This window comes from Salmo salar, unplaced genomic scaffold, assembly GCF_905237065.1.
Source record: "Salmo salar unplaced genomic scaffold, Ssal_v3.1, whole genome shotgun sequence".
Lineage (NCBI taxonomy): Eukaryota > Metazoa > Chordata > Actinopteri > Salmoniformes > Salmonidae > Salmo > Salmo salar.
The window spans coordinates 1-27,500 of NW_025548939.1; the positions used below are offsets into that span (position 1 = coordinate 1).

Consider the following 27,500-nt stretch of genomic DNA (forward strand, 5'->3'; position numbering starts at 1 on the left):
CCTACTGTAAGTCTCTCTGGATGAGAGGAGTCTGCTAAATGACTCCCTACTGCACAAGTCTCTCTGGAGTAAGAGAAGTCTGCTAAATGACTCCCCTACTGTAAGTCTCTCTGGATAAGAGAGTCTGCTAAATGACTCCCTACTGTAAGTCTCTCTGGATAAGAGAGTCTGCTAAATGACTCCCTACCTGTAGGGCCTCTCTGGATAAAAGTCTGCTAAATGACTCCCTACTGTAAGTCTGTCTGGATAGAGAGTCTGCTAAAATGACTCCCCTACTGTAGGTCTCTCTGATAAGAGTCTGCTAAATGACTCCCTACTGCATAAGTCTCTCTGGGTGACCCCACACACGGCGTGCCTGTAGTCGAGCGTGGGATTTAGGAGGAGCGGGACATCAGACTCTCGTAGGTATTTCTGAGGGTGGTGACCTCACGGTTCAGCTGTCTCTTCCTGTCCAGAAGACCCTCCTCCTTCCCATCTGATAAACAACACATCAGCGTCCCAACACCAGGATCAACATTTTACCCCTAATTATTGTGGTGAAAGCATCCAGCAGGTTCTACTCCTAAATATTGTCCCTCTCTCCTCTACCTTGGTACTGTAGTTTCTCTCTCTCCTCTACCCCTTGGTCTGAGTTTCTCTCTCTCTCCTCTACCTTGGTACTGTAGTTTCTCTCTCTCTCTCCTCTACCTTGGTACTGTAGTTTCTCTCTCTCCTCTCATCTACCTGGTACTGTAGGTTCTCTCTCTCTCTCCTCTACCTTGGTACTGTAGTTTCTCTCTCTCTCTCCTCTACTTGGTACTGTGGTTTCTCTTTCTCCTCTGCCTTGGTACTGTAGTTTCTCTCTCTCTCCTCTACCTTGGTAGTGTAAGTTTCTCTCTCTCTCCTCTACCTTGGTACTGTGGTTCTTCTCTCTCCCTCCTCTACCTTGGTACTGTAGTTTCTCTCTCTCTCTCCTCTGCACAGGCCACTGTAGTTTCTCTCTCTCTCCCTCTACCTTGGTTCTGTAGTTTCTCTCTCTCTCTCCTCTACCTTGGTACTGTGGTTTCTCTCTCTCTCTCCCATCTACCTGGTACTGTGGTTCCTCTCTCTCTCTCCTCTACCTTGGTACTGTAGTTTCTCTCCCTCTCTCCTCTACCTTGGTACTGGATTTCTCTCTCTCTCTCCTCTACCTTGGTACTGTGGTTTCTCTCTCTCTCTCACACTCTACCTTGGTACTGTAGTTTCTCTCTCTCTCTCCTCTACCTTGGTACTGTAGTTTCTCTCTCTCTCCTCTACCTTGTTCCGTACTGCAGTTTCTCTCTCTCTCTCCTCTACCTTGGTACTGTGGTTTCTCTCTCTCTCTCTCCTCCTACCTTGGTACTGTGGTTCCTCTCTCTCTCTCCTCTACCTGTGGTACGTAGTTTCTCTCTCTCTCCTCTACCTTGGTACTGTGGTTTCTCTCTCTCTCTCCCCTCTACCTTGGTACTGCTGGTTTCTCTCTCTCTCTCCTCTACCTTGGTACTCTAGTTTCTCTCTCTCTCTCCTCTACCCAGGTACTGTAGTTTCTCTCTCTCTCCTCTACCTTGGTACTGTAGTTTCTCTCTCTCTCTCACTCTGCCTTGGGCCTGTAGTTTCTCTCTCTCTCTCCTCTACCTTGGTACTGTGGTTTCTCTCTCTCTCTCTCCTCTACCTTGGTACTGTAGTTTCTCTCTCTCTCTCCTCTACAGGCCCTGTGGTTTCTCTCTCTCTCCTCTACCTTGGTACTGTGGTTTTTCTCTCTCTCCTCTACCTTGGTACTGTAGTTTCTCTCCTCTCTCCTCTGCCTTGGTACTCTGTGGTTCCTCTCTCTCCTCCTGCCTTGGTACTGTAGTTTCTCTCTCTCTCTCCTCTACACCTTGGTACTGCGGTTCTCTCTCTCTCTCATCTTACCTTGGTCTCTGTGGTTTCTCCTCCGGTGGTTTCTCTCTCTCTTCTCCTCGGTACTGTGGTTTCTCTCTCTCTCTCACTCTACCTTGGTACTGTAGTTTTCTCTCTCTCTCCTCTACCTTGGTACTGTAGTTTCTCTCTCTCTCCTCTGCCTGCCTTTGTGCTATTGTTTCTCTCTCTCTCTCCCTCTGCCTCGGTACTGTGGTTTCTCTCTCTCTCCTCTACCTTGGTACTGTAGTTTCTCTCTCTCTCTCCTCTACCTTGGGCCTGGTTTCTCTCTCTCTCCTCTGCTCTACCTTTGTGCTGTGGTTTCTCTCTCTCTCTCCTCTACCTTGGTACTGTGGTTTCTCTCTCTCTCTCCTCTGCCTTGGTACTGTGGTTTCTCTCTCTCTCTCACTCTACCTTGGTACTGTGGTTTCTCTCTCTCTCTCCTCTACCTTGGTACTGTAGTTTTCTCTCTCTCTCTCTCCTCTACCTTCCGGTACGCAGTTTCTCTCTCTCTCCTCCTACCTTGTTTTTCCTGTGGTTTCTCTCTCTCTCTCCTTTTCCTTGGTACTGTGGTTTTCTCTCTCTCTCCTCTACCTTGGTACTGTGGTTTCTCTCTCTCTCTCCTCTACCTTGGTACTGTGGTTTCCTTCTCTCTCTCCTCTACCTTGGTACTGTAGTTTCTCTCTCTCCTCTACCTTGGTACTGTGGTTTTTCTCTCTCTCTCCTCTACCTTGGTACTGTGGTTTCTCTCTCTCTCTCCTCTACCTTGGTACTGTGGTTCTCTCTCTCTCTCCTCTGCCTTGGTACTGTGGTTTCTCTCTCTCTCTCCTCTGCACCTTGGTACTGTGGTTTCTCCTCTCTCCTCTACCTTGGTGCTGTGGTTTCTCTCTCTCTCCTCCTACCTTGGTACTGTAGTTTCTCTCTCTCTCCTCCCTACCTTGGTACTGTGGTTTCTCTCTCTCTCTCCTCTACCTTGGTACTGTGGTTTCTCTCTCTCTCTCTCCTCTACCTTGGTACTGTGGTTCTCTCTCTCTCTCCTCTACCTTGGTACTGTGGTTTCTCTCTCTCCTCTACCTTGGTACTGTGGTTTCTCTCTCTCTCTCCTCTACCTTGGTACTGTAGTTTCTCTCTCTCTCTCCTCTACCTTGAGTACTGTGTGGTTTCTCTCTCTCTCATCTACCTTGGTACCATGGTTTCTCTCTCTCTCCTCTACCTTGGTACTGTGGTTTTCTCTCTCTCTCCTCTACCTTGGTACTGTAGTTTCTCTCTCTCTCTCCTCTGCCTTGGTACTGTGGTTTCTCTCTCTCTCTCCTCTACCTTGGTACTGTAGTTTCTCTCTCTCTCTCCTCTCCTCCACCTTGGTACTGTGAAGGTCTCTCTCTCCTCTACCTTTGGTACTGTAGTTTCTCTCTCTCTCCTCTACCTTGGTACTGTAGTTTTCTCTCTCTCTCTCCTCTGCCTTGGTACTCTAGTTTCTCTCTCTCTCTCCTCTACCTTGGTACACCGTAGTTTCCTCTCTCTCTCCTCTACCTTGGTACTGTGGTTTCTCTCTCCCACTCTACCTTGGTACTGTAGTTTCTCTCTCTCTCCTCTACCTTGGTACTGTGGTTCTCTCTCTCCTCTACCTTGGTACTGCATTTCTCTCTCTCTCCTCTACCTACTGTGGTTCTCTCTCTCTCCTCTACCTTGGGCGCTGTGGTTTCTCTCTCTCTCGCTCTACCTTGGTACTGTAGTTTCTCTCTCTCCTCTACCTTGGTACTGTAGTTTCTCTCTCTCCTCTACCTTGGTACTGTAGTTTCTCTCTCTCCTCTACCTTGGTACTGTAGTTTCTCTCTCTCTCCTCTACCTTGGTACTGTAGTTTCTCTCTCTCTCTCCTCTACCTTGGTACTGTAGTTTCTCTCTCTCTCCTCTACCTTGGTACTGTAGTTTCTCTCTCTCTCTCCTCTACCTTGGTACTGTAGTTTCTCTCTCTCTCTCCTCTACCTTGGTACTGTAGTTTCTCTCTCTCTCTCCTCTACCTTGGTACTGTAGTTTCTCTCTCTCCTCTACCTTGGTACTGTAGTTTCTCTCTCTCTCCTCTACCTTGGTACTGTAGTTTTCTCTCTCTCTCCCTCTACCTTGGTACTGTAGTTTCTCTCTCTCTCTCCTCTACTGGTACTGTAGTTTCTCTCTCTCTCTCCTCTACCTTGGTACTGTAGTTTCTCGTTTCTCTCTCTCCTCTACCTTGGTACTGTAGTTTCTCTCTCTCTCTCCTCTACCTTGGTACTGTAGTTTCTCTCTCTCTCCTCTACCTTGGTACTGTAGTTTCTCTCTCTCTCTCCTCTACCTTGGTACTGTAGTTTCTCTCTCTCTCTCCTCTACCTTGGTACTGTAGTTCTCTCTCTCTCTCCTCTACCTTGGTACTGTAGTTCTCTCTCTCTCTCCTCTACCTTGGTACTGTAGTTTCTCTCTCTCTCCTCTACCTTGGTACTGTAGTTTTCTCTCTCTCTCCTCTACCTTGGTACTGTAGTTTCTCTCTCTCTCTCCTCTACCTTGGTACTGTAGTTTTCTCTCTCTCTCTCCTCTACCTTGGTACTGTAGTTTCTCTCTCTCTCCTCTACCTTGGTACTGTAGTTTTTTCTCTCTCTCTCCTCTACCTTGGTACTGTAGTTTCTTCTCTCTCCTCTACCTTGGTACTGTAGTTTCTCTCTCTCTCCTCTACCTTGGTACTGTAGTTTCTCTCTCTCTCTCCTCTACCTTGGTACTGTAGTTTCTCTCTCTCTCTCCTCTACCTTGGTACTGTAGTTTCTCTCTCTCTCCTCTACCTTGGTACTGTAGTTTCTCTCTCTCTCTCCTCTACCTTGGTACTGTAGTTTCTCTCTCTCTCTCCTCTACCTTGGTACTGTAGTTTCTCTCTCTCTCTCCTCTACCTTGGTACTGTAGTTTCTCTCTCTCTCCTCTACCTTGGTACTGTAGTTTCTCTCTCTCTCTCCTCTACCTTGGTACTGTAGTTTCTCTCTCTCTCTCCTCTACCTTGGTACTGTAGTTCTCTCTCTCTCTCCTCTACCTTGGTACTGTAGTTTCTCTCTCTCTCCTCTACCTTGGTACTGTAGTTTCTCTCTCTCTCTCTCCTCTACCTTGGTACTGTAGTTTCTCTCTCTCTCTCCTCTACCTTGGTACTGTAGTTTCTCTCTCTCTCTCCTCTACCTTGGTACTGTAGTTTCTCTCTCTCTCTCCTCTACCTTGGTACTGTAGTTTCTCTCTCTCTCTCCTCTACCTTGGTACTGTAGTTTCTCTCTCTCTCTCCTCTACCTTGGTACTGTAGTTTCTCTCTCTCTCCTCTACCTTGGTACTGTAGTTTCTCCTCTCTCTCCTCTACCTTGGTACTGTAGTTTCTCTCTCTCTCTCCTCTACCTTGGTACTGTAGTTTCTCTCTCTCTTCCTCTACCTTGGTACTGTAGTTTCTCTCTCTCTCTCCTCTACCTTGGTACTGTAGTTTCTCTCTCTCTCCTCTACCTTGGTACTGTAGTTTTCTCTCTCTCTCCTCTACCTTGGTACTGTAGTTTCTCTCTCTCTCCTCTACCTTGGTACTGTAGTTTCTCTCTCTCTCTCCTCTACCTTGGTACTGTAGTTTCTCTCTCTCTCTCCTCTACCTTGGTACTGTAGTTTCTCTCTCTCTCCTCTACCTTGGTACTGTAGTTTCTCTCTCTCTCTCCTCTACCTTGGTACTGTAGTTTCTCTCTCTCTCTCCTCTACCTTGGTACTGTAGTTTCTTCTCTCTCTCCTCTACCTTGGTACTGTAGTTTCTCTCTCTCTCTCCTCTACCTTGGTACTGTAGTTTCTCTCTCTCTCTCCTCTACCTTGGTACTGTAGTTTCTCTCTCTCTCCTCTACCTTGGTACTGTAGTTTCTCTCTCTCTCTCCTCTACCTTGGTACTGTAGTTTCTCTCTCTCTCCTCTACCTTGGTACTGTAGTTTCTCTCTCTCTCCTCTACCTTGGTACTGTAGTTTCTCTCTCTCTCTCTCCTCTACCTTGGTACTGTAGTTTCTCTCTCTCTCTCTCCTCTACCTTGGTACTGTAGTTTCTCTCTCTCTCTCCTCTACCTTGGTACTGTAGTTTCTCTCTCTCTTCTCTACCTTGGTACTGTAGTTTCTCTCTCTCCTCTACCTTGGTACTGTAGTTTCTCTCTCTCTCTCCTCTACCTTGGTACTGTAGTTCTCTCTCTCTCTCCCTCTACCTTGGTACTGTAGTTTCTCTCTCTCTCTCCTCTGGTACTGTAGTTTCTCTCTCTCCTCTACCTTGGTACTGTAGTTTCTCTCTCTCTCCTCTACCTTGGTACTGTAGTTTCTCTCTCTCTCTCCTCTACCTTGGTACTGTAGTTTCTCTCTCTCTCTCCTCTACCTTGGTACTGTAGTTTCTCTCTCTCTCCTCTACCTTGGTACTGTAGTTTCTCTCTCTCTCTCCTCTACCTTGGTACTGTAGTTTTCTCTCTCTCTCCTCTACCTTGGTACTGTAGTTTCTCTCTCTCTCTCCTCTACCTTGGTACTGTAGTTTCTCTCTCTCTCTCCTCTACCTTGGTACTGTAGTTTCTCTCTCTCTCCTCTACCTTGGTACTGTAGTTTCTCTCTCTCTCTCCTCTACCTTGGTACTGTAGTTTTCTCTCTCTCTCCTCTACCTTGGTACTGTAGTTTCTCTCTCTCTCTCCTCTACCTTGGTACTGTAGTTTTTTCTCTCTCTCTCCTCTACCTTGGTACTGTAGTTTCTCTCTCTCTCTCCTCTACCTTGGTACTGTAGTTTCTCTCTCTCTCTCCTCTACCTTGGTACTGTAGTTTCTCTCTCTCTCTCCTCTACCTTGGTACTGTAGTTTCTCTCTCTCTCTCCTCTACCTTGGTACTGTAGTTTTCTCTCTCTCTCCTCTACCTTGGTACTGTAGTTTCTCTCTCTCTCTCTCCTCTACCTTGGTACTGTAGTTTCTCTCTCTCTCTCCTCTACCTTGGTACTGTAGTTTCTCTCTCTCTCCTCTACCTTGGTACTGTAGTTTCTCTCTCTCTCCTCTAACTTGGTACTGTAGTTTCTCTCTCTCTCTCCTCTACCTTGGTACTGTAGTTTCTCTCTCTCTCTCCTCTACCTTGGTACTGTAGTTTCTCTCTCTCTCTCCTCTACCTTGGTACTGTAGTTTCTCTCTCTCTCCTCTACCTTGGTACTGTAGTTTCTCTCTCTCTCTCCTCTACCTTGGTACTGTAGTTTTCTCTCTCTCTCCTCTACCTTGGTACTGTAGTTTCTCTCTCTCTCCTCTACCTTGGTACTGTAGTTTTCTCTCTCTCTCCTCTACCTTGGTACTGTAGTTTCTCTCTCTCTCCTCTACCTTGGTACTGTAGTTTCTCTCTCTCTCTCCTCTACCTTGGTACTGTAGTTTCTCTCTCTCTCTCCTCTACCTTGGTACTGTAGTTTCTCTCTCTCTCTCCTCTACCTTGGTACTGTAGTTTCTCTCTCTCTCCTCTACCTTGGTACTGTAGTTTCTCTCTCTCTCCTCTACCTTGGTACTGTAGTTTCTCTCTCTCTCCTCTACCTTGGTACTGTAGTTTCTCTCTCTCCTCTACCTTGGTACTGTAGTTTCTCTCTCTCTCCTCTACCTTGGTACTGTAGTTTCTCTCTCTCTCTCTCCTCTACCTTGGTACTGTAGTTTCTCTCTCTCTCCTCTACCTTGGTACTGTAGTTTCTCTCTCTCCTCTACCTTGGTACTGTAGTTTCTCTCTCTCCTCTACCTTGGTACTGTAGTTTCTCTCTCTCCTCTACCTTGGTACTGTAGTTTCTCTCTCTCTCCTCTACCTTGGTACTGTAGTTTCTCTCTCTCTCCTCTACCTTGGTACTGTAGTTCTCTCTCTCTCTCCTCTACCTTGGTACTGTAGTTTCTCTCTCTCTCTCCTCTACCTTGGTACTGTAGTTTCTCTCTCTCTCTCCTCTACCTTGGTACTGTAGTTTCTCTCTCTCTCTCCTCTACCTTGGTACTGTAGTTTCTCTCTCTCTCTCCTCTACCTTGGTACTGTAGTTTCTCTCTCTCTCTCCTCTACCTTGGTACTGTAGTTTTCTCTCTCTCTCCTCTACCTTGGTACTGTAGTTTCTCTCTCTCTCTCCTCTACCTTGGTACTGTAGTTTCTCTCTCTCTCCTCTACCTTGGTACTGTAGTTTTCTCTCTCTCTCCTCTACCTTGGTACTGTAGTTTCTCTCTCTCTCCTCTACCTTGGTACTGTAGTTTCTCTCTCTCTCTCCTCTACCTTGGTACTGTAGTTTCTCTCTCTCTCTCCTCTACCTTGGTACTGTAGTTTCTCTCTCTCTCCTCTACCTTGGTACTGTAGTTTCTCTCTCTCTCTCCTCTACCTTGGTACTGTAGTTTCTCTCTCTCTCTCCTCTACCTTGGTACTGTAGTTTCTCTCTCTCTCTCCTCTACCTTGGTACTGTAGTTTCTCTCTCTCTCTCCTCTACCTTGGTACTGTAGTTTCTCTCTCTCTCTCCTCTACCTTGGTACTGTAGTTTCTCTCTCTCTCTCCTCTACCTTGGTACTGTAGTTTCTCTCTCTCTCTCCTCTACCTTGGTACTGTAGTTTCTCTCTCTCTCTCCTCTACCTTGGTACTGTAGTTTCTCTCTCTCTCCTCTACCTTGGTACTGTAGTTTCTCTCTCTCTCTCCTCTACCTTGGTACTGTAGTTTCTCTCTCTCTCTCCTCTACCTTGGTACTGTAGTTTCTCTCTCTCTCTCCTCTACCTTGGTACTGTAGTTTCTCTCTCTCTCCTCTACCTTGGTACTGTAGTTTCTCTCTCTCTCCTCTACCTTGGTACTGTAGTTTTTCTCTCTCTCTCCTCTACCTTGGTACTGTAGTTTTTCTCTCTCTCCTCTACCTTGGTACTGTAGTTTCTCTCTCTCTCCTCTACCTTGGTACTGTAGTTTCTCTCTCTCTCTCCTCTACCTTGGTACTGTAGTTTCTCTCTCTCTCCTCTACCTTGGTACTGTAGTTTCTCTCTCTCTCTCCTCTACCTTGGTACTGTAGTTTCTCTCTCTCTCTCCTCTACCTTGGTACTGTAGTTTCTCTCTCTCTCTCCTCTACCTTGGTACTGTAGTTTCTCTCTCTCTCCTCTACCTTGGTACTGTAGTTTCTCTCTCTCTCCTCTACCTTGGTACTGTAGTTTCTCTCTCTCTCCTCTACCTTGGTACTGTAGTTTCTCTCTCTCTCTCCTCTACCTTGGTACTGTAGTTTCTCTCTCTCTCCTCTACCTTGGTACTGTAGTTTCTCTCTCTCTCTCCTCTACCTTGGTACTGTAGTTTCTCTCTCTCTCTCCTCTACCTTGGTACTGTAGTTTCTCTCTCTCTCCTCTACCTTGGTACTGTAGTTTCTCTCTCTCTCTCCTCTACCTTGGTACTGTAGTTTCTCTCTCTCTCTCCTCTACCTTGGTACTGTAGTTTCTCTCTCTCTCTCCTCTACCTTGGTACTGTAGTTTCTCTCTCTCTCCTCTACCTTGGTACTGTAGTTCTCTCTCTCTCTCTCCTCTACCTTGGTACTGTAGTTTCTCTCTCTCTCCTCTACCTTGGTACTGTAGTTTCTCTCTCTCTCTCCTCTACCTTGGTACTGTAGTTTCTCTCTCTCTCTCCTCTACCTTGGTACTGTAGTTTCTCTCTCTCTCTCCTCTACCTTGGTACTGTAGTTCTCTCTCTCTCTCCTCTACCTTGGTACTGTAGTTTCTCTCTCTCTCTCCTCTACCTTGGTACTGTAGTTTTCTCTCTCTCTCCTCTACCTTGGTACTGTAGTTTCTCTCTCTCTCCTCTACCTTGGTACTGTAGTTTCTCTCTCTCTCTCCTCTACCTTGGTACTGTAGTTTCTCTCTCTCTCTCCTCTACCTTGGTACTGTAGTTTCTCTCTCTCTCTCTCTACCTTGGTACTGTAGTTTCTCTCTCTCTCCTCTACCTTGGTACTGTAGTTTCTCTCTCTCTCTCCTCTACCTTGGTACTGTAGTTTCTCTCTCTCTCTCCTCTACCTTGGTACTGTAGTTTCTCTCTCTCTCTCCTCTACCTTGGTACTGTGGTTTCTCTCTCTCTCCTCTACCTTGGTACTGTAGTTTCTCTCTCTCTCTCCTCTACCTTGGTACTGTAGTTTCTCTCTCTCTCTCCTCTACCTTGGTACTGTAGTTTCTCTCTCTCTCTCCTCTACCTTGGTACTGTAGTTTCTCTCTCTCTCTCCTCTACCTTGGTACTGTAGTTCTCTCTCTCTCCTCTACCTTGGTACTGTAGTTTCTCTCTCTCTCCTCTACCTTGGTACTGTAGTTTCTCTCTCTCTCTCCTCTACCTTGGTACTGTAGTTTCTCTCTCTCTCTCCTCTACCTTGGTACTGTAGTTTCTCTCTCTCTCCTCTACCTTGGTACTGTAGTTTCTCTCTCTCTCTCTCCTCTACCTTGGTACTGTAGTTTCTCTCTCTCTCCTCTACCTTGGTACTGTAGTTTCTCTCTCTCTCTCCTCTACCTTGGTACTGTAGTTTCTCTCTCTCTCCTCTACCTTGGTACTGTAGTTTCTCTCTCTCTCTCTCCTCTACCTTGGTACTGTAGTTTCTCTCTCTCTCCTCTACCTTGGTACTGTAGTTTCTCTCTCTCTCTCCTCTACCTTGGTACTGTAGTTTCTCTCTCTCTCTCCTCTACCTTGGTACTGTAGTTTTCTCTCTCTCTCCTCTACCTTGGTACTGTAGTTTTTCTCTCTCTCCTCTACCTTGGTACTGTAGTTTTCTCTCTCTCCTCTACCTTGGTACTGTAGTTTCTCTCTCTCTCCTCTACCTTGGTACTGTAGTTTCTCTCTCTCTCCTCTACCTTGGTACTGTAGTTTCTCTCTCTCTCTCCTCTACCTTGGTACTGTAGTTTCTCTCTCTCTCCTCTACCTTGGTACTGTAGTTTCTCTCTCTCTCTCCTCTACCTTGGTACTGTAGTTTCTCTCTCTCTCTCCTCTACCTTGGTACTGTAGTTTCTCTCTCTCTCTCCTCTACCTTGGTACTGTAGTTTCTCTCTCTCTCCTCTACCTTGGTACTGTAGTTTCTCTCTCTCTCTCTCTACCTTGGTACTGTAGTTTCTCTCTCTCTCCTCTACCTTGGTACTGTAGTTTCTCTCTCTCTCTCTCCTCTACCTTGGTACTGTAGTTTCTCTCTCTCTCTCCTCTACCTTGGTACTGTAGTTTCTCTCTCTCTCTCCTCTACCTTGGTACTGTAGTTTCTCTCTCTCTCCTCTACCTTGGTACTGTAGTTCTCTCTCTCTCTCCTCTACCTTGGTACTGTAGTTTCTCTCTCTCTCTCCTCTACCTTGGTACTGTAGTTTCTCTCTCTCTCCTCTACCTTGGTACTGTAGTTTCTCTCTCTCTCTCCTCTACCTTGGTACTGTAGTTTCTCTCTCTCCTCTACCTTGGTACTGTAGTTTCTCTCTCTCTCCTCTACCTTGGTACTGTAGTTTCTCTCTCTCCTCTACCTTGGTACTGTAGTTTCTCTCTCTCCTCTACCTTGGTACTGTAGTTTCTCTCTCTCTCTCTACCTTGGTACTGTAGTTTCTCTCTCTCTCCTCTACCTTGGTACTGTAGTTTCTCTCTCTCTCCTCTACCTTGGTACTGTAGTTTCTCTCTCTCTCTCTCCTCTACCTTGGTACTGTAGTTTCTCTCTCTCTCTCCTCTACCTTGGTACTGTAGTTTCTCTCTCTCCTCTACCTTGGTACTGTAGTTTCTCTCTCTCCTCTACCTTGGTACTGTAGTTTCTCTCTCTCTCTCCTCTACCTTGGTACTGTAGTTTCTCTCTCTCTCCTCTACCTTGGTACTGTAGTTTCTCTCTCTCTCTCCTCTACCTTGGTACTGTAGTTTCTCTCTCTCTCCTCTACCTTGGTACTGTAGTTTCTCTCTCTCTCTCCTCTACCTTGGTACTGTAGTTTCTCTCTCTCTCCTCTACCTTGGTACTGTAGTTTCTCCATATCAGCCTCTAGTTTCTCCTTGTTCTTCTTGACAGTGTTGAAGGCCTCCTGGTCTTTCTGGTAACCAGAGTCCATCTTCTTCACCTCCGCCTGCTTGGCCTTCAACTCCTGCTGGGCATGCTTCAGCTTCATCTGGGCCTGGGGAGAACAACCGACAGGAAGAGAATGAAGCCTTAGAGATACTCATCCAACGCAGCAGGAAGAACTCTGATTCACAACTCTTTTATTGAGGTCGTCATTCTCATTCAGTTTGCATTCTTTGAAGGTCGTAGGTCAGATAGAGGTCAGAGGTCATCGTCACCTGTTGGGCCTGTGTCAGCTTTACTCAAATCAATCAACAGTGCTGCATATATATTCCATTATGAACCAATCCATTCTCACCTGTTTGGCCTCGGTGTCAGCTTTACTCATGTCGTTCTTGCAGGTCATCATCTGTCCGCGAGCGTGGCCTCTTCCCCGTCCTCATTGGTGGACAGCCCTGCGGACACAGCCTTGAAGTGACTCTGTGCTGCCTCTAGGGCGGCGCTGTCCTTCTGACCTTCCTCCTGTAGGGCAGACAGCTTCTTTGCTACCTTGGATACCTCTCCTTCCTTAACAACTAGCATCTTCTTATCCTGGGGGGAACACGGACAGAGACAGAGAGACAGTGGTTTTAGTTAGTCATATTTCAGGCTGTCTGCTCGTCTTCCTCTCTCTCACACACACACACACCACCGCTACACCTCCCCCTCACACCCTCTCTCTTCATCCTCCCTCCTCTCACCTCCTCCATGCTCTTCACCAGTTCCTTCCTCTTCTTGGTCTCCTCTGTCAGGTTCTGTTTCTTCATGTCCACAGCACTCTGGGCTTTAGCATCGACCCTCTGGACCTCAGACAGAGTCTCCTCTAAACCCTTCAGCACTCCACCAACCTCCTGTAGGGCAGGAGAGACAGACAGGCGTCAGGACACCCCCCCCGACAGGCACCAGGACACCCCCGACAGGCACCAGGACCCCCCCCAGACAGGCACCAGGACACCCCCCCCGACAGGCACCAGGACACCCGACAGAACATAGTCAAATATAATAACCTCCAAGCCAAATGTTTGAAATATAACTGTCCGTGACCAAAGGGCTCATTCAATGAGATTCAACAGCTGCAGATAGAAACGTGTTGCATAGATCTGCCACAATCATTCATTCACATTAGAGAAGTGGTGCCCATCCGTGTTCTATGTTATCTGCAACACGTGTTTTTTCTTCTCCAACGCTCCCAGAATGGATTAATAAAGTTGTATTGAATTGAATAGCATTTCATTACTTGGTCCCTCTTCTTCTGCAGTTCCTGTATCTGGGCGGAGAGTTCCTGGACCTTGTTTTCGTTTTCTGCCATGCTGGCCTGCAGCTGAGTGATGGAGTCCTGCATTACCTTCAGGTCCTCCGCTGACTTGACCTGAGATTTAAATCAACAACAGTTCCATTAAACTTCACCTGTGAACCCAAATCACAGTGAATTCAATCACATTCACTTTGTTATTCATCCCCAACGGACATTGCTGGGCTTACAAGACACCACAACACAACAACAAGACACCACAACACGACAACAAGACACCACAACACAACAACAAGACACCACAACACAACAACAAGACACCACAACACAACAACAAGACACCACAACACAACAACAAGACACCACAACACGACAACAAGACACCACAACATGACAAGACACCACAACAACAAGACACCACAACACAACAACAAGACACCACAACACAACAACAAGACACCACAACAACAAGACACCACAACACAACAACAAGACACCACAACATGACACCACAACACAACAACAAGACACCACAACACAACAACAAGACACCACAACATGACAACAAGACACCACAACAAGACACCACAACATGACAAGACACCACAGCAGCTAAAACATGAGGTAATATTCCACACAGGACCTTCAGTGTGTGTGTGTGTGTGTACCTTGGTCTCCTCAGCGCAGACAAACAGCCAGGCCACGTACAGACGACTCAGGTGTTCTATCTCCCTCATCAACTTCTGGTACTCCAGGTATGAAGAACGCTCCTACAGGAGGACACAGGGACGGAGAGAGGACGGAGAGACGGACAGAGGACCGTGAAGGAAGACAGAAAGGATAAAGATGGTTAATGAAGGGGAGACATTTACATACGAGTCATTTAGCAGACGCTCTTATCCAGAACCACTTACTCTACTGAAATGCATACATTATTCATTCCTACTGGTCTCCCGTGGGAATCGAACCCACAACCCCTGGCATTACAAGTGCCATGCTCTACCAACTGAGTCACATGGGATGGACAGGAAGGAACGTGTATTAAAGATCCTTGGGGGTGTTTATTCCAGGGTCACACATCAGGGGACAAGGATGTAAACATTGGCAAAACAGATAGAAAGGTCTTGTATTGGGCTGAAGTGATGATTTCATCTTAAAAAACGGGACTTCCTACCTCCTTCAGCTTCTCCATGGTAGGAGTGATCTCTTCATTAAGGATCTGAACACAACCAAACACAAATTAGTCAAATGCGACCAAAATCCAAGGCACCATTTTTTGATAGTAGGAGCTACGTCCGTTTCCCCAATCCTGGGGATCCCTAGCACTAACACACTAGATTCAACTAAATGATGAAGAGTTTTTACATTTACATTTTAGTCATTTAGCAGACGCTCTTATCCAGAGCGACTTACAGTAGTGAATGCATACATTTCATTTCATGACATTTTTTTTGTACTGGCCCCCGTGGGAATCGAACCCACTACCCTGGCGTTGCAAACACCATGCTCTACCAACTGAGCCACAGGGTTGAACCTAGATTCAACTAAAGGCGTGATGAAGAATTGAACTTCGTTTTCTAGAGAGAAAAACAAACCGTGCACCCCTTTGGGTCCCCAGGACCAGGAAACACAGAGCTACGTTAACACAGGTAAAATGGCGGCCCCACCGTCTGTATTTCTTTGAGTTTGGCTTCCTTCTTCTCAATGGTTTTCTGGGCGCTGATCTTTTTACACTCATACATCCTGGTTCCTGCTGCCTCCTCTATCATGGCTAGGATCTACAGAGGAGAGAGGAAGGTTAGAGTTACATCCTGGTTCCTGCTGCCTCCTCTATCATGGCTAGGATCTACAGAGGAGAGAGGAAGGTTAGAGTTACATCCTGGTTCCTGCTGCCTCCTCTATCATGGCTAGGATCTACAGAGGAGAGAGGAAGGTTAGAGTTACATCCTGGTTCCTGCTGCCTCCTCTATCATGGCTAGGATCTACAGAGGAGAGAGGAAGGTTAGAGTTACATCCTGGTTCCTGCTGCCTCCTCTATCACGGCTAGGATCTACAGAGGAGAGAGGAAGGTTAGAGAGGAGATGTAGAGAGGAGGGCAAAGGAGTGTTTGTGTGTCTGTCTTTCCACAGGAAGCGTGCGTGGAGTGTGTGTAGTACGGAAGCTTCAAGTAATTACAAGACTTCATGATTCTACAGTGTGTGTGTGTATATAGACTTACCTCAGGCGGTTTCATGTTCAGAACCTTGGTGATTCTCCCCTGAAATATTGTAAAGAGAAGTATATAAATATATAAAAATAAAGATTCAAGTTATTTCTAGAACTTTTTGCTACAATGTGGGACTAATGAACACACCCCAGGTACTTGTGGTGTTTAAACACCTACCTGCATGATGAGGAAGTGGGGGTTGTTAACGTTGAGTCCCACAGAGCAGAACAGATCCTGTACCCTGGTGTTGTTGGCATTCACCCCGTTGATCAGGTACTTGTTCCTACCACCTATCACCACCTGGGATTGGAGAAGGACACAGAGAACTGAGAATCCACTCCATCATAGTAACATTTTTAAGAGAGTCCTCTACAGTTTGATTGACTAATAATAGCTACTCACCATCTGTGAGTAGAACAAGAGGATGAGGTAAAGTAATAAATAGTTTTATAGGAAAGGCATTAAGGTCAGTATGAATAGCTAATAACGCAGTAGTAAGCAGTCAACATCAGTGCAGTGATTGACGCATGAGACGTCATCACAGTGACCATCATGACTAGTTTGAGTGACTGGTAACAATACAGCTGAGAAATCACGTCATCACAGTGAAAATCATGACTAGTAACAATACAGCTGAGAAATCACGTCAGTGGACAGTTAGTGTAGTGATTATGGGAAGGAGAACCGTCCTAGTTGGGACTATTTTCAGACCTAACGCAGTAGCTACCAGCTATGCCATAAAGGTTCAATCAGAACACCTGACAGAAGTTGTAGTTAGCTAGTAGTATCCCTTAGTTTGGACCTGCTGGAGCAAGGCATATATGTTTTATTCATCAACATTACTCTTCCCACAAACTGGAATAGAGGCAAGAGGAGAACAAATTTACCTGTCTTGTGACCGTGATTTCGTCGTGGGTCTCGAACCCAAGCGGACTCTGGCTCTTGTTTGTGTTGTCAAATGTTATGGACACCGTGGCTTTGGTGATGCCGGCCTGACCGTTCTTGTACACCAAATCCTGGAGATTGGCCGCTCGCACCTGGGAGATAAGTTAAGATCAGATGGAAATAACGTTACAGCTCGCTAGTTTCTCTACTAACGTTACTGTAACCGCCGATGAACCTGGGCACAGTAAGCTAACGTTAGCTAGCTAACGTCAAGGAAATGTCTTTAGCTCACTGGATAAAAACTAACATCTCTGCGTATTAATGAATAAGTAGCATATTACCTGAGACAAGTTGGTTATCCCCAATAGAAAGCATATCGAGTCGAGAATATTGGATTTTCCACTCCCGTTAAGTCCAGTAATAGCGTTGAAGAGCGGATCAAATCCGTTGATTTCTGTCCTCTGCGCGTAGGACTTGAATCCTTCTAAGATAATAGATTTGATGTGCATCTTTGCGTTGTCCTTTCCCAAAGTATTTCCAAAGTAGTCCTTTTCGATATGTTGTAATAACGTGTAAAAACCACGACGCTATAAGGAGAGCTGGTGCTGTCAACAACAGAACACTCCCCTCCGCTTTTCGAATTTTGGCGCCAGGCACGCGGCCGTTCTCTGGTCCTGCGCATGCGCCTATCCGGACAAATGTCGTTAAAAAACCTTTTCTAAACCATTTTATACCCAATTTATTTGATACCTTTTATTTAAATTCATTTATTTGAAGTGTTGTAATAATTGTAATAATGTAGCTGTAAATATTAAACAATGTATTTTCTTTTTTTTTTTAGATCAGGAAAGTTGGTCACAGAGTTTCTAAACCCAGAGGCGCAACATCGCGAAACAGACCAGGCCGGAGTTTGATAAATCAATGAGAGAAGTGAAAGATTTTTCAATAGTTGTTAATTTTCTCGAAATCGAAAGGCACTACCTAGATCAGAGCCAACGTCTTAAGTAGTTGTGAACATGTTGTTACTACAACCTCGTGAAAGTCAAGGGAGTGTCTTTGACGGCTTGCACATGCGCAATTTGGCGAGAGACGACCGTTAGACCCGATGACGTGTTTCTGCGCATGAGCTTAGCGAGCCAGCGTCGCCATGACATCGCCTTCACCTACAACCGTGATCGGGGATTTCTGTTGGAGAAGCACTTTCAGCCTATCTTTACTTGTACTGTCTTTGATTTGGTCATCTTTATACTTGTACTGTCTTTGATTTGGTCATCTTTACACTGTACTGTCTTTGATTTGGTCATCTTTACACTGTACTGTCTTTGATTTGGTCATCTTTATACTTGTACTGTCTTTGATTTGGTCATCTTTATTCTTGTACTGTCTTTGATTTGGTCATCTTTATTCTTGTACTGTCTTTGATTTGGTCATCTTTATTCTTGTACTGTCTTTGATTTGGTCATCTTTACACTGTACTGTCTTTGATTTGGTCATCTTTACACTGTACTGTCTTTGATTTGGTCATCTTTATACTTGTACTGTCTTTGATTTGGTCATCTTTATTCTTGTACTGTCTTTGATTTGGTCATCTTTATTCTTGTACTGTCTTTGATTTGGTCATCTTGTCACTCTACTGTCTTTGATTTGGTCATCAAAAATAACCGCATGATGTCAGAGTTTGTTGATTTAGTTTTGCTGCTGCCATCTACGGAAGATATTTCAAAGAGAAAAATTATGAAAAACTTCTCAAACTGATGGAATGAGAACATAAGAAGACAAAAGGAAAGTTGTTACATTTTATTCCGATTATTAGCTGTAATCATTTCACATGCTTGAGGAACAGTGTTAGAACGTTCAGAATCAGAACAGAGACAGAAGGTTTATAAGTACATGCAACACAGAGACTTAGAAATCTGGAAAGACAGTCATTTTAAATAGTGTATTCTTGATACATGGTAGAGCCTATGATTCACTCACACACACACACACACACACTCAGACTCTTTCTCTCTCTCTAAAATGGTATAACTGCTTGCATTTTGCCGGACCCCAGGAAGAGTAGCTGCTGCCTTGGGGATCCACAATAAATCCAAATCCAAATATCTCTCAGTCCAGAGGTACAGGGCACAAGGACAGACACACCAGGTTAGCAGCGTAGAAACATATCTGCATCAGCACCACACAGTCTCCTCTGTTCAAATATATAGACGACGGACTGATGTAGGCCAGGTCATAGTTCACCAGAGTCAAAGGTCGCCCGCAGTGCTTTTCGCTCAGGGCAACCAGGGCCCGCGCCATGCAGTACTTGGCGCCGCAGCTGAAGGCCGTCACCGACCGCACAGTGGAGAAGTGCATCAGGAAACACGGGTCGTCCTACAGGGAGGGGGGGGGGGGGAGAGAAGAGAGGGGAGGTGAGGTCATCAAAGGGGGACTAGAAGAAGAAGAAGAATGTCACAGCAAATGTTGTAATGGAACAACTGTTCACCTTGCAGTGAGGACAGAATCATGGCAGCCCCTAGAGTCAACACTTAAATGTAAACACGGATGTAATGCAAAATATGAGAATGATGTTCCTTACCACATCCGGATCCCGCCCGTCCAGCAGAGTGAGGTCCTGGAGGAGCCAGACTTCCGTCCTCAGGTAGGAGTCCTCCAAGCAGGAACTCAGGCAAAACTGAGACTTGAGCTTCTTTTTCGATCCGGATTTCTGGGAATTCAGCAACTTGTTTGATCCAGAATACAGTGATTTCCGAGATCTCACCACACACAGCTGCACCTCTTTGGTCTTGGTCACTGTGGACCAGAGGACAACAATTATGTTTTGGAAAGGAATAGTCAAGCCGTTTTCTCAAGCAAAGCTAATGTTGTTTTTACCAATAGGGACAAAATGCATTGTTCCAAAAGGGATGCCGTTTTCCCGAGGACAACGGATGTTATCCAGCATTGGAAATTCAATTAGCGAGTAGAAGTAACACTCCTCTATTGGTGACGTTCACGGACTGTATCCAAAGACAAACTATTCAAGCCTATTTTCCATAGCAGATGTAGTTTGTTATATGACCCTAGTAACCTCCTCATCAACAGACTTCCCTGAGGTCTTTGAAAAAAACAATCCATCCGTCATTAAAAAGAACAAGTAGACCTAAAACAGAAACATCGTCATCTCTGCATCAGAGACCAAAGGAAAGTAAGAACGGAAGAAAACAGAAGAAAAACCACAACATCATTTAGAAAGAGATTTGGTCACACGTGGGACTGGAACCCACAACCCTGGCATTACAAGCATCATACTCTACCGACTGAGCCACACGGGACCATCAATCCATCATTAAAAAGAAGAAAAAACGCACGGAAACAGACAGAACATCATTTAGAAAGAGAAATAGAAGGAGAGAATCGTACAAAATAAAAAAGAAAGCAAGATGATTGAATAAACAAATGAACAATAAAATCAAACAAATGAAACAGAAGATGCTGATTTTTACCGTAGACACAGAGAAAATGTCTTCCTGGTGTTGCTTCATGTATCTCTATAAACTTCTGTAGTTTCTGTCCTTCAGGTCTAAACAACATCCTCTGCATCTCTTTTCTCAGTAGGGACGACATCTCAACACACAGGGATGGACAGGCTGGGAGGAGGAGGAGAGGAAGAGAGAGGGATGGACACTCTGACAGAGGTGGAGAGAAGGAGAGCAACAGAGTGGGAGAGGAGGAGAGCTACAGAGGAGGACAGAGGAGGAGAGAGAGAGTGGAGGAGAGGAGGAGAGCTACAGAGGAGGACAGAGGAGGAGAGGAGGAGAGAGGGTTAGAGGAGGAGAGCTACAGAGGAGGACAGAGGAGGAGAGAGAGAGTGGAGGAGAGGAGGAGAGCTACAGAGGAGGACAGAGGAGGAGAGGAGGAGAGAGGGTTAGAGGAGGAGAGGAGGAGAGCTACAGAGGAGGACAGAGGAGGAGAGGAGGAGAGAGGGTTAGAGGAGGAGAGCTACAGAGGAGGACAGAGAAGGAGAGGAGGAGGGCTACAGAGGAGGACAGAGGAGGAGAGAGGGTTAGAGGAGGAGAGCTACAGAGGAGGACAGAGAAGGAGAGGAGGAGATAGGATTAGAGGAGGAGAGCTACAGAGGAGGACAGAGAAGGAGAGGAGGAGAGAGGAGGAGAGCTACAGAGGAGGACAGAGAAGGAGAGAGGAGGAGAGGAGGAGAGCTACAGAGGAGGACAGACAGAGTGGAAGAGAGGAGGAGAGAGGGATACTGGGACAGAGGAAGAGAGGAGGAGAGAGACAGACTGGGACAGAGGAGAGAAGAGAGGGATATGGGGATGGGGAGGAAAGTGTTGCAACAGGAGAAGAGAGACAGAAAAGAGAAAACCACTCAGTCAACAGGAGGGGAAGTAGGAGGTTGGAGAGAGTCTATAAAACCGGGAAAGTGGTGGTGTGTGTGTGTGTGTGTGTGTGTGTGTGTGTGTGTGTGTGTGTGTGTGTGTGTGTGTGTGTGCGCGGTTGACATACCCTCACTCTCTATCTATGTCTTTCTCTCTCACACACACACACCACACACACACAGTGCAGCAGTTATGGATGAGCCATGTATCCATCGACCATAATGATATCAGATTATTACTTCTCTTCACTGTAATCGCCCTCAGAGGGACCAGGGAGAGAGAGAGCCAGCAATCAGACACAGGATGCTTCCCTACATAGTGCACTACATTTGACTAGGGCCCATAGGGAATAGGGAGCCATTTGGGACCCTCAGATCCTCCCATCGATCGGCCCTATTAAACCTCTACTATTAAAGTCCATTATGACAGTCTGAAGTGACCAGGCTGGGTGTCTCTCTCCCTCTCCCTCTCTCTCGCTCTCCCTCTCTCTCTCTCTCTCTCACACACACACACACACACACACACACACACACACACACACACAGACAGACCATTCAAGTCCATTATAACAGTCTAAAGGGACCAGGCTGGGTGGCTCCACCATGGATCCTGGCATCTGCCTCAATGTGTATCATCATGTTCCATTAGATTGGAGTTATACTGAGATGTATAATTGAGAGAGAGAGAGAGAGAGAGAGAGAGACACACAAGGACAAGGCAGAATCACACACACACACACCATTTTGCAACAAGCTCTCAGTCTCACATCAGAATTAGACGTGTATCCATGTTTCTCAAATCTCAAATTCCGAAGTGGTTCCAAACAGAACATTTTAAGGTTAGTCATTAATTCTGAATGGTTAAGGTAAGGGTTAAGGTTAGTCATTAATTCTGAATGGTTAAGATAAGGGTTAAGGTTAGTCATTAATTCTAAATGGTTAAGGTAAGGGTTAAGGTTAGTCATTAATTCTGAATGGTTAAGGTAAGGGTTAAGGTTAGTCATTCATTCTAAATGGTTAAGGTAAGGGTTAAGGTTAGTCATTAATTCTGAATGGTTAAGATAAGGGTTAAGATTAGTCATTAATTCTGAATGGTTAAGGTAAGGGTTAAGGTTAGTCATTAATTCTAAATGGTTAAGGTAAGGGTTAAGGTTAGTCATTAATTCTGAACGGTTAAGATAAGGGTTAAGGTTAAGGTTAGTCATTAATTCTGAATGGTTAAGGATAAAGGTTAAGGCTTTAAACAAAATATCAAAAACATCTTTCCGTGGCTGAATTCAAACATGCAACCTTTACAACCAAAGTCAGATGTTGACGTCAAATACAGACTTAACCATTCAGACTTAATGCCTTAACTGAACCCTAACCTTACAAAAGTGGAGTGAATACCTAAACACTTAGACATTTGACATTTGGAACAACTTTGAAATTTGACGTTTGAGAAACATAGGTGAACGTCTAATTCTGCCATCACACTGTGAGACCTGGTTGACTTTTGGGGTGTCTCCGTGACGACAGTATGGTGTCTCCGTGACGACAGTGTGGTGTCTCCGTGGCGACAGTATGGTGTCTCCGTGATGTCAGTATGGTGTCTCCGTGACGACAGTGTGGTGTCTCCGTGATGTCAGTATGGTGTCTCCGTGACGACAGTGTGGTGTCTCCGTGATGTCAGTATGGTGTCTCCGTGATGTCAGTGTGGTGTCTCCGTGATGTCAGTGTGGTGTCTCCGTGATGTCAGTGTGGCGTCTCCGTGACGTCAGTGTGGCGTCTCCGTGACGACAGCGGGGCGTCTCCGTGACGACAGTGTGGCGTCTCCGTGACGTCAGTGTGGCGTCTCCGTGACGACAGTGTGGTGTCTCCGTGATGTCAGTGTGGTGTCTCCGTGATGTCAGTATGGTGTCTCCGTGACGACAGTATGGTGTCTCCGTGATGTCAGTGTGGTGTCTCCGTGACGACAGTGTGGTGTCTCCGTGATGTCAGTGTGGTGTCTCCGTGATGTCAGTATGGTGTCTCCGTGACGACAGTATGGTGTCTCTGTGATGTCAGTATGGTGTCTCCGTGACGACAGTGTGATGTCTCCGTGACGACAGTATGGTGTCTCCGTGATGTCAGTATGGTGTCTCCGTGACGACAGTGTGGTGTCTCCGTGATGTCAGTATGGTGTCTCCGTGACGACAGTGTGGTGTCTCCGTGACGACAGTGTGGTGTCTCCGTGACGACAGTGTGGTGTCTCCGTGATGTCAGTATGGTGTCTCCGTGATGTCAGTGTGGTGTCTCCGTGATGTCAGTGTGGCGTCTCCGTGACGTCAGTGTGGCGTCTCCGTGACGACAGCGGGGCGTCTCCGTGGCGACAGTGTGGCGTCTCCGTGACGTCAGTGTGGCGTCTCCGTGACGACAGTGTGGTGTCTCCGTGATGTCAGTGTGGTGTCTCCGTGATGTCAGTATGGTGTCTCCGTGACGACAGTATGGTGTCTCCGTGATGTCAGTGTGGTGTCTCCGTGACGACAGTGTGGTGTCTCCGTGATGTCAGTGTGGTGTCTCCGTGATGTCAGTGTGGTGTCTCCGTGATGACAGTGTGGTGTCTCCGTGATGTCAGTATGGTGTCTCCGTGACGACAGTGTGGTGTCTCCGTGACGACAGTGTGGTGTCTCCGTGATGACAGTATGGTGTCTCCGTGATGTCAGTATGGTGTCTCCGTGACGACAGTGTGGTGTCTCCGTGATGTCAGTATGGTGTCTCCGTGACGACAGTGTGGTGTCTCCGTGACGACAGTGTGGTGTCTCCGTGATGACAGTGTGGTGTCTCCGTGATGTCAGTATGGTGTCTCCGTGATGTCAGTGTGGTGTCTCCGTGATGTCAGTGTGGCGTCTCCGTGACGTCAGTGTGGCGTCTCCGTGACGTCAGTGTGGCGTCTCCGTGACGTCAGTGTGGCGTCTCCGTGACGACAGCGGGGCGTCTCCGTGACGACAGCGGGGCGTCTCCGTGATGTCAGTGTGGTGTCTCTGTGATGTCAGCGGGGCGTCTCCGTGACGACAGCAGGGCGTCTATGGTTATCAGTTTCAGTTCATTATGTGTCATTCTGTCATTGGCTGTTCAGAGTGGATAGAACACATGAGACTGGAGGGGAGAAATAGACTCAAAATGATGATTTGATTTAGTGTGTGTGTGTGTGTGTGTGTGTGTGTGTGTGTGTGTGTGTGTGTGTGTGTGTGTGTGTGTGATGATTAGATTTGACACATTTGTGAAAACAGAGAGGGATCGTCCTTCAGCTAAGTGCTTTTGTGTTCATGTTGTTGTTGGTTTTGTGGTCATTTTCTGGAAAGGCTCTTTAGAACTGAAATGGAAAGGAGGGAGGAGGAGGGAGGGAGGGGAGGGGAGGGGAGGGAGGGGAGGGAGGGAGGGGAGGGAGGGGAGGGGAGGGAGGGGAGGGAAGGGAAGGGGAGGGAAGGGAAGGAGGGGAGGGGAGGGGAGGAAGGGAAGGGAAGGGAAGGAAGGGAAGGGAAGGGAAGGGAAGGGAAGGGAAGGGAGGGGAGGGAGGGGAGGGGAGGGAGGGAAGGGGAGGGAGGGGGAGGGAGGGAGGGGAGGAAGGGAAGGGAAGGGAAGGGAAGGGAAGGTAGGGAAGGGAAGGTAGGGAAGGGAGGGTAGGGAAGGGAGGGAAGGGAAGGAAGGGAAGGGAAGGGAAGGGGAGGGTAGGGAAGGGAGGGGAGGAAGGGAAGGGAAGGGAGGGGAAGGGAAGGGGAGGGAGGGAAGGGGAGGGAAGGGAAGGGAAGGGAGGGGAAGGGAAGGGGAGGGAAGGGAGGGGAGGGAAGGGAGGGTAGGGAAGGGAAGGGAAGGGAGGGGAGGGAAGGGAAGGGAAGGGAGGGTAGGGAAGGGAGGGGAGGGAAGGGAAGGGAAGGAAGGGAGGGGAAGGGAAGGGAAGGGAGGGGGAGGGAGGGAAGGGAAGGGAAGGGGAGGGAAGGAAGGGAAGGGAGGGGAAGGGAAGGGAGGGAAGGGAAGGGAAGGGAAGGGGAGGGAAGGGAAGGGAAGGGAGGGGAAGGGAAGGGAGGGAAGGGAGGGAGGGAGGGGAGGGAAGGAGGGAAGGAAGGGAGGAGGGGAAGGAAGGGAAGGGAAGGGAAGGGAAGGGAAGGGAAGGGAGGGGAAGGGAGGGAAGGGAAGGGAAGGGAAGGGAGGAAGGAGGGGAAGGAAGGGAAGGGAAGGGAGGGGAAGGGAGGGGAAGGGAAGGGAAGGGAAGGGAGGGAAGGGAAGGGAAGGGAGGGAAGGGAAGGGAAGGGAGGGAAGGGGAGGGAAGGGGAGGGAAGGGAAGGGAAGGAGGGGAAGGGAGGGGAGGGGAGGAGGGAAGGAAGGGAGGGGAGGGGAGGAAGGAAGGGAGGGGAAGGGAAGGGAGGGGAGGGAAGGGAAGGGAGGGGAAGGGAAGGGAAGGGAAGGGAAGGGAAGGGAAGGGAGGGGAAGGAAGGGAAGGGGAGGGAAGGGGAGGGAGGGAAGGGAAGGGAAGGGAGGGAAGGGAAGGGAAGGGAGGGAAGGGAAGGGGAGGGGAGGGGAGGGGAGGGGAGGGAAGGAAGGGAAGGGAAGGGGAGGGGAGGGGAGGGAAGGGAAGGGAGGAAGGGAAGGGAAGGGAGGGAAGGGAAGGGAGGGAAGGGAATGGAAGGGAGGGGAAGGGAAGGGAAGGGGAGGGAAGGGGAGGGAAGGGAAGGGAGGGGAAGGGAAGGAAGGGGAGGAGGAGGAGGAGGGAGGGAGGGAGGGATATGTTGAATCTCATGAATAACACATGTAGGGTGTTTCCCAAATGGGACCCTCTTCCCTAGGCCTCCATCTATATGTACACCCCTTCATACACTATATATACAAAAGTATGTGGACACCCCTTCAAATTAGTGGATTTGGTTATTTCTGTCACACCCGCAGTAGAATGGCATTACTGAAGAGCTCAGTGACTTTCAACGTGGCACCGTCATAGGATGCGACCTTTCCAACAAGTCAGTTTGTACAATTTCTGCCCTGCTAGAGCTGCCACGTTCAACTGTAAGTGATGCTATTGTGAAGTGGAAACGTCTACAAGCAACAACGGCTCAGCCGCCGAAGTGGTAGGCCACACAAGCTCACAGAGCGGGACCGCGAGTACTGAAGCGCGTAGAGTGTAAAAATCATCTGTCCTCGGTTGCAACACTCACTACCGAGTTCCAAACTGCCTCTGGAAACAACAATCAGCACAAGAACTTTCCATCGGGAGCTTCAGGAAATGGCCGAGCAGCAGCACACAAGCCTAAAATCACCATGCCAAACGCCAACTGGAGTGGTGTAAAGCTCGCCGCCATTGGACTCTGGAGCAGTGGAAACGCATTCTCTGGAGTGATGAATCACGCTTCATCGTCTGGCAGTCCGACGGATAAATCTGGGATTTGCGGATACCAGGAGAATGCTACTTGCCTGAATGCACACTGCCAACTGTAAAGTTTGGTGGAGGAGAAATAATGGTCTTGGAATGTTTTTCATGGTTCGGGCCCCTTAGTTCCAGTGAAGGGAAATCTTAACGCTACAGTATACAATGACATTCTAGATGATTCTGTGGTTCCAACTTTGTAGCAACAGTTTGGAGAAGGCCCTTTCCTGTTTCAGCATGACAATTCCTGCTCGCACAAAGCGGGGTCCATACAGAAAGGGTTTGTCATGATCGGTGTGGAAGAACTTGACTGGCCTGCACAGAGCCCTGACCTCAACCCCACCGAAAACCTTTGCGATGAATTAGAACCCTGACTGCAAGTGAGGCCTAATCGTCCAACATCAGTTCCCGACCTCACTAATGCTCTTGTGGCTGAATGGAAGCAAGTCCTTGTGTCACGTTCCTCGTATTCTCCCTCATCGGAAGATATGTCGAAATCACTCGATGACCAATACGCAGCAGGTTGACTGTTCCACATCATCTTTATTTTAGATGGAAACGACAAAACAAAATAAACACGCAAAGGAGAAAGGTGACAGTTTCACAGGTGAAACGAAACACAGTGCAAAATACAATTACCCACAAAAATCAAACAAACACACCCCACTATATGGGACTCTCAATCAAAGGCAGATAGACAACACCTGCCTTCAACTGAGAGTCCCAACCCCAATTAACCAAACAAACATACACTCACTAAACTCCACATAGAAATACCTAACCTAGAACCTACCCCAACACTCACAACCCCACTATACCATAACCAAACATAACTGCCACGTCCTGACCAAATATAATACAAAAAACCTAAGTATATGGTCAGGACGTGACATTACCCCCCTAAAGGTGCATACACTGAATGCACAAAACCAACAGAAAAAAACAAAACAAAAAAAAAACAACACACAATTAACCTCCTAACTAAAGGGAGGGAAGGAGGGTGGCTGCCGTCAACGACGGCACAGTGCTACACCCCCTCCCCAACCCACCTATATTGGAGGTGGCTCCGGTTCTGGCCTACTGTCCAACAGACCGTAGACAGACCTGTTGGGCTTAGGACAGTAGGCAGACTTCTTTGGTTCTGGTTCGTGGGCCGACTCCGTCGGTCCCAGGCTGTAAGCAGACTCCTTCGGTTCTGGGTTGTAGGCAGAATCATCACAGTCATAGTTAATCAACTTTATTTTAGAATTGTGACCAGACTCACCCGGTTCTGGGTCACAGGCAGCTCCCCTCAGTCCCTGGTCGCAAGAGGTTGTCGGATACTCTGGTCCGCACCCGGTGTCGGATCCTCTGGGCCGCACCCGGTGTCGGATCCTCTGGGCCGCACCCGGTGTCGGATCCTCCGACGGCCCTGACCCAGGATTCACCAGGCTGGGGAGACATGATGGATGCCTGGCCCTGGGCACAGGCACAGGACTCACCAGGCTGGGG

The 27,500-nt window shown here is 47.5% G+C and overlaps 2 protein-coding genes across 2 annotated transcripts; both read right to left on the reverse strand.

Moving 5' to 3' along the window:
* Positions 1 to 374: 374 nt before the first annotated feature.
* Positions 375 to 17,299, reverse strand: LOC106610560 (structural maintenance of chromosomes protein 2). Its single transcript, XM_045712899.1, is given in 13 exon segments — positions 375 to 475; positions 11,831 to 11,990; positions 12,234 to 12,292; positions 12,295 to 12,466; positions 12,616 to 12,765; positions 13,152 to 13,283; positions 13,835 to 13,936; positions 14,341 to 14,385; positions 14,834 to 14,944; positions 15,385 to 15,423; positions 15,550 to 15,672; positions 16,260 to 16,409; positions 16,599 to 17,299. Coding segments are annotated over 13 exon segments (1,512 nt in total). The 5' UTR covers positions 16,767 to 17,299.
* Positions 17,300 to 18,039: 740 nt separating this feature from the next.
* LOC123734148 (exocyst complex component 1-like) lies at positions 18,040 to 19,960 on the reverse strand. The gene is made up of 3 exons (XM_045712898.1): positions 19,743 to 19,960; positions 18,836 to 19,050; positions 18,040 to 18,630 (listed from the first exon to the last, which is right to left on the reverse strand). The coding sequence occupies exons 1-3, from the start codon at positions 19,861 to 19,863 to the stop codon at positions 18,364 to 18,366; spliced, it is 603 nt and encodes a 200-aa protein (XP_045568854.1). The 5' UTR covers positions 19,864 to 19,960; the 3' UTR covers positions 18,040 to 18,363.
* Positions 19,961 to 27,500: the final 7,540 nt, after the last annotated feature.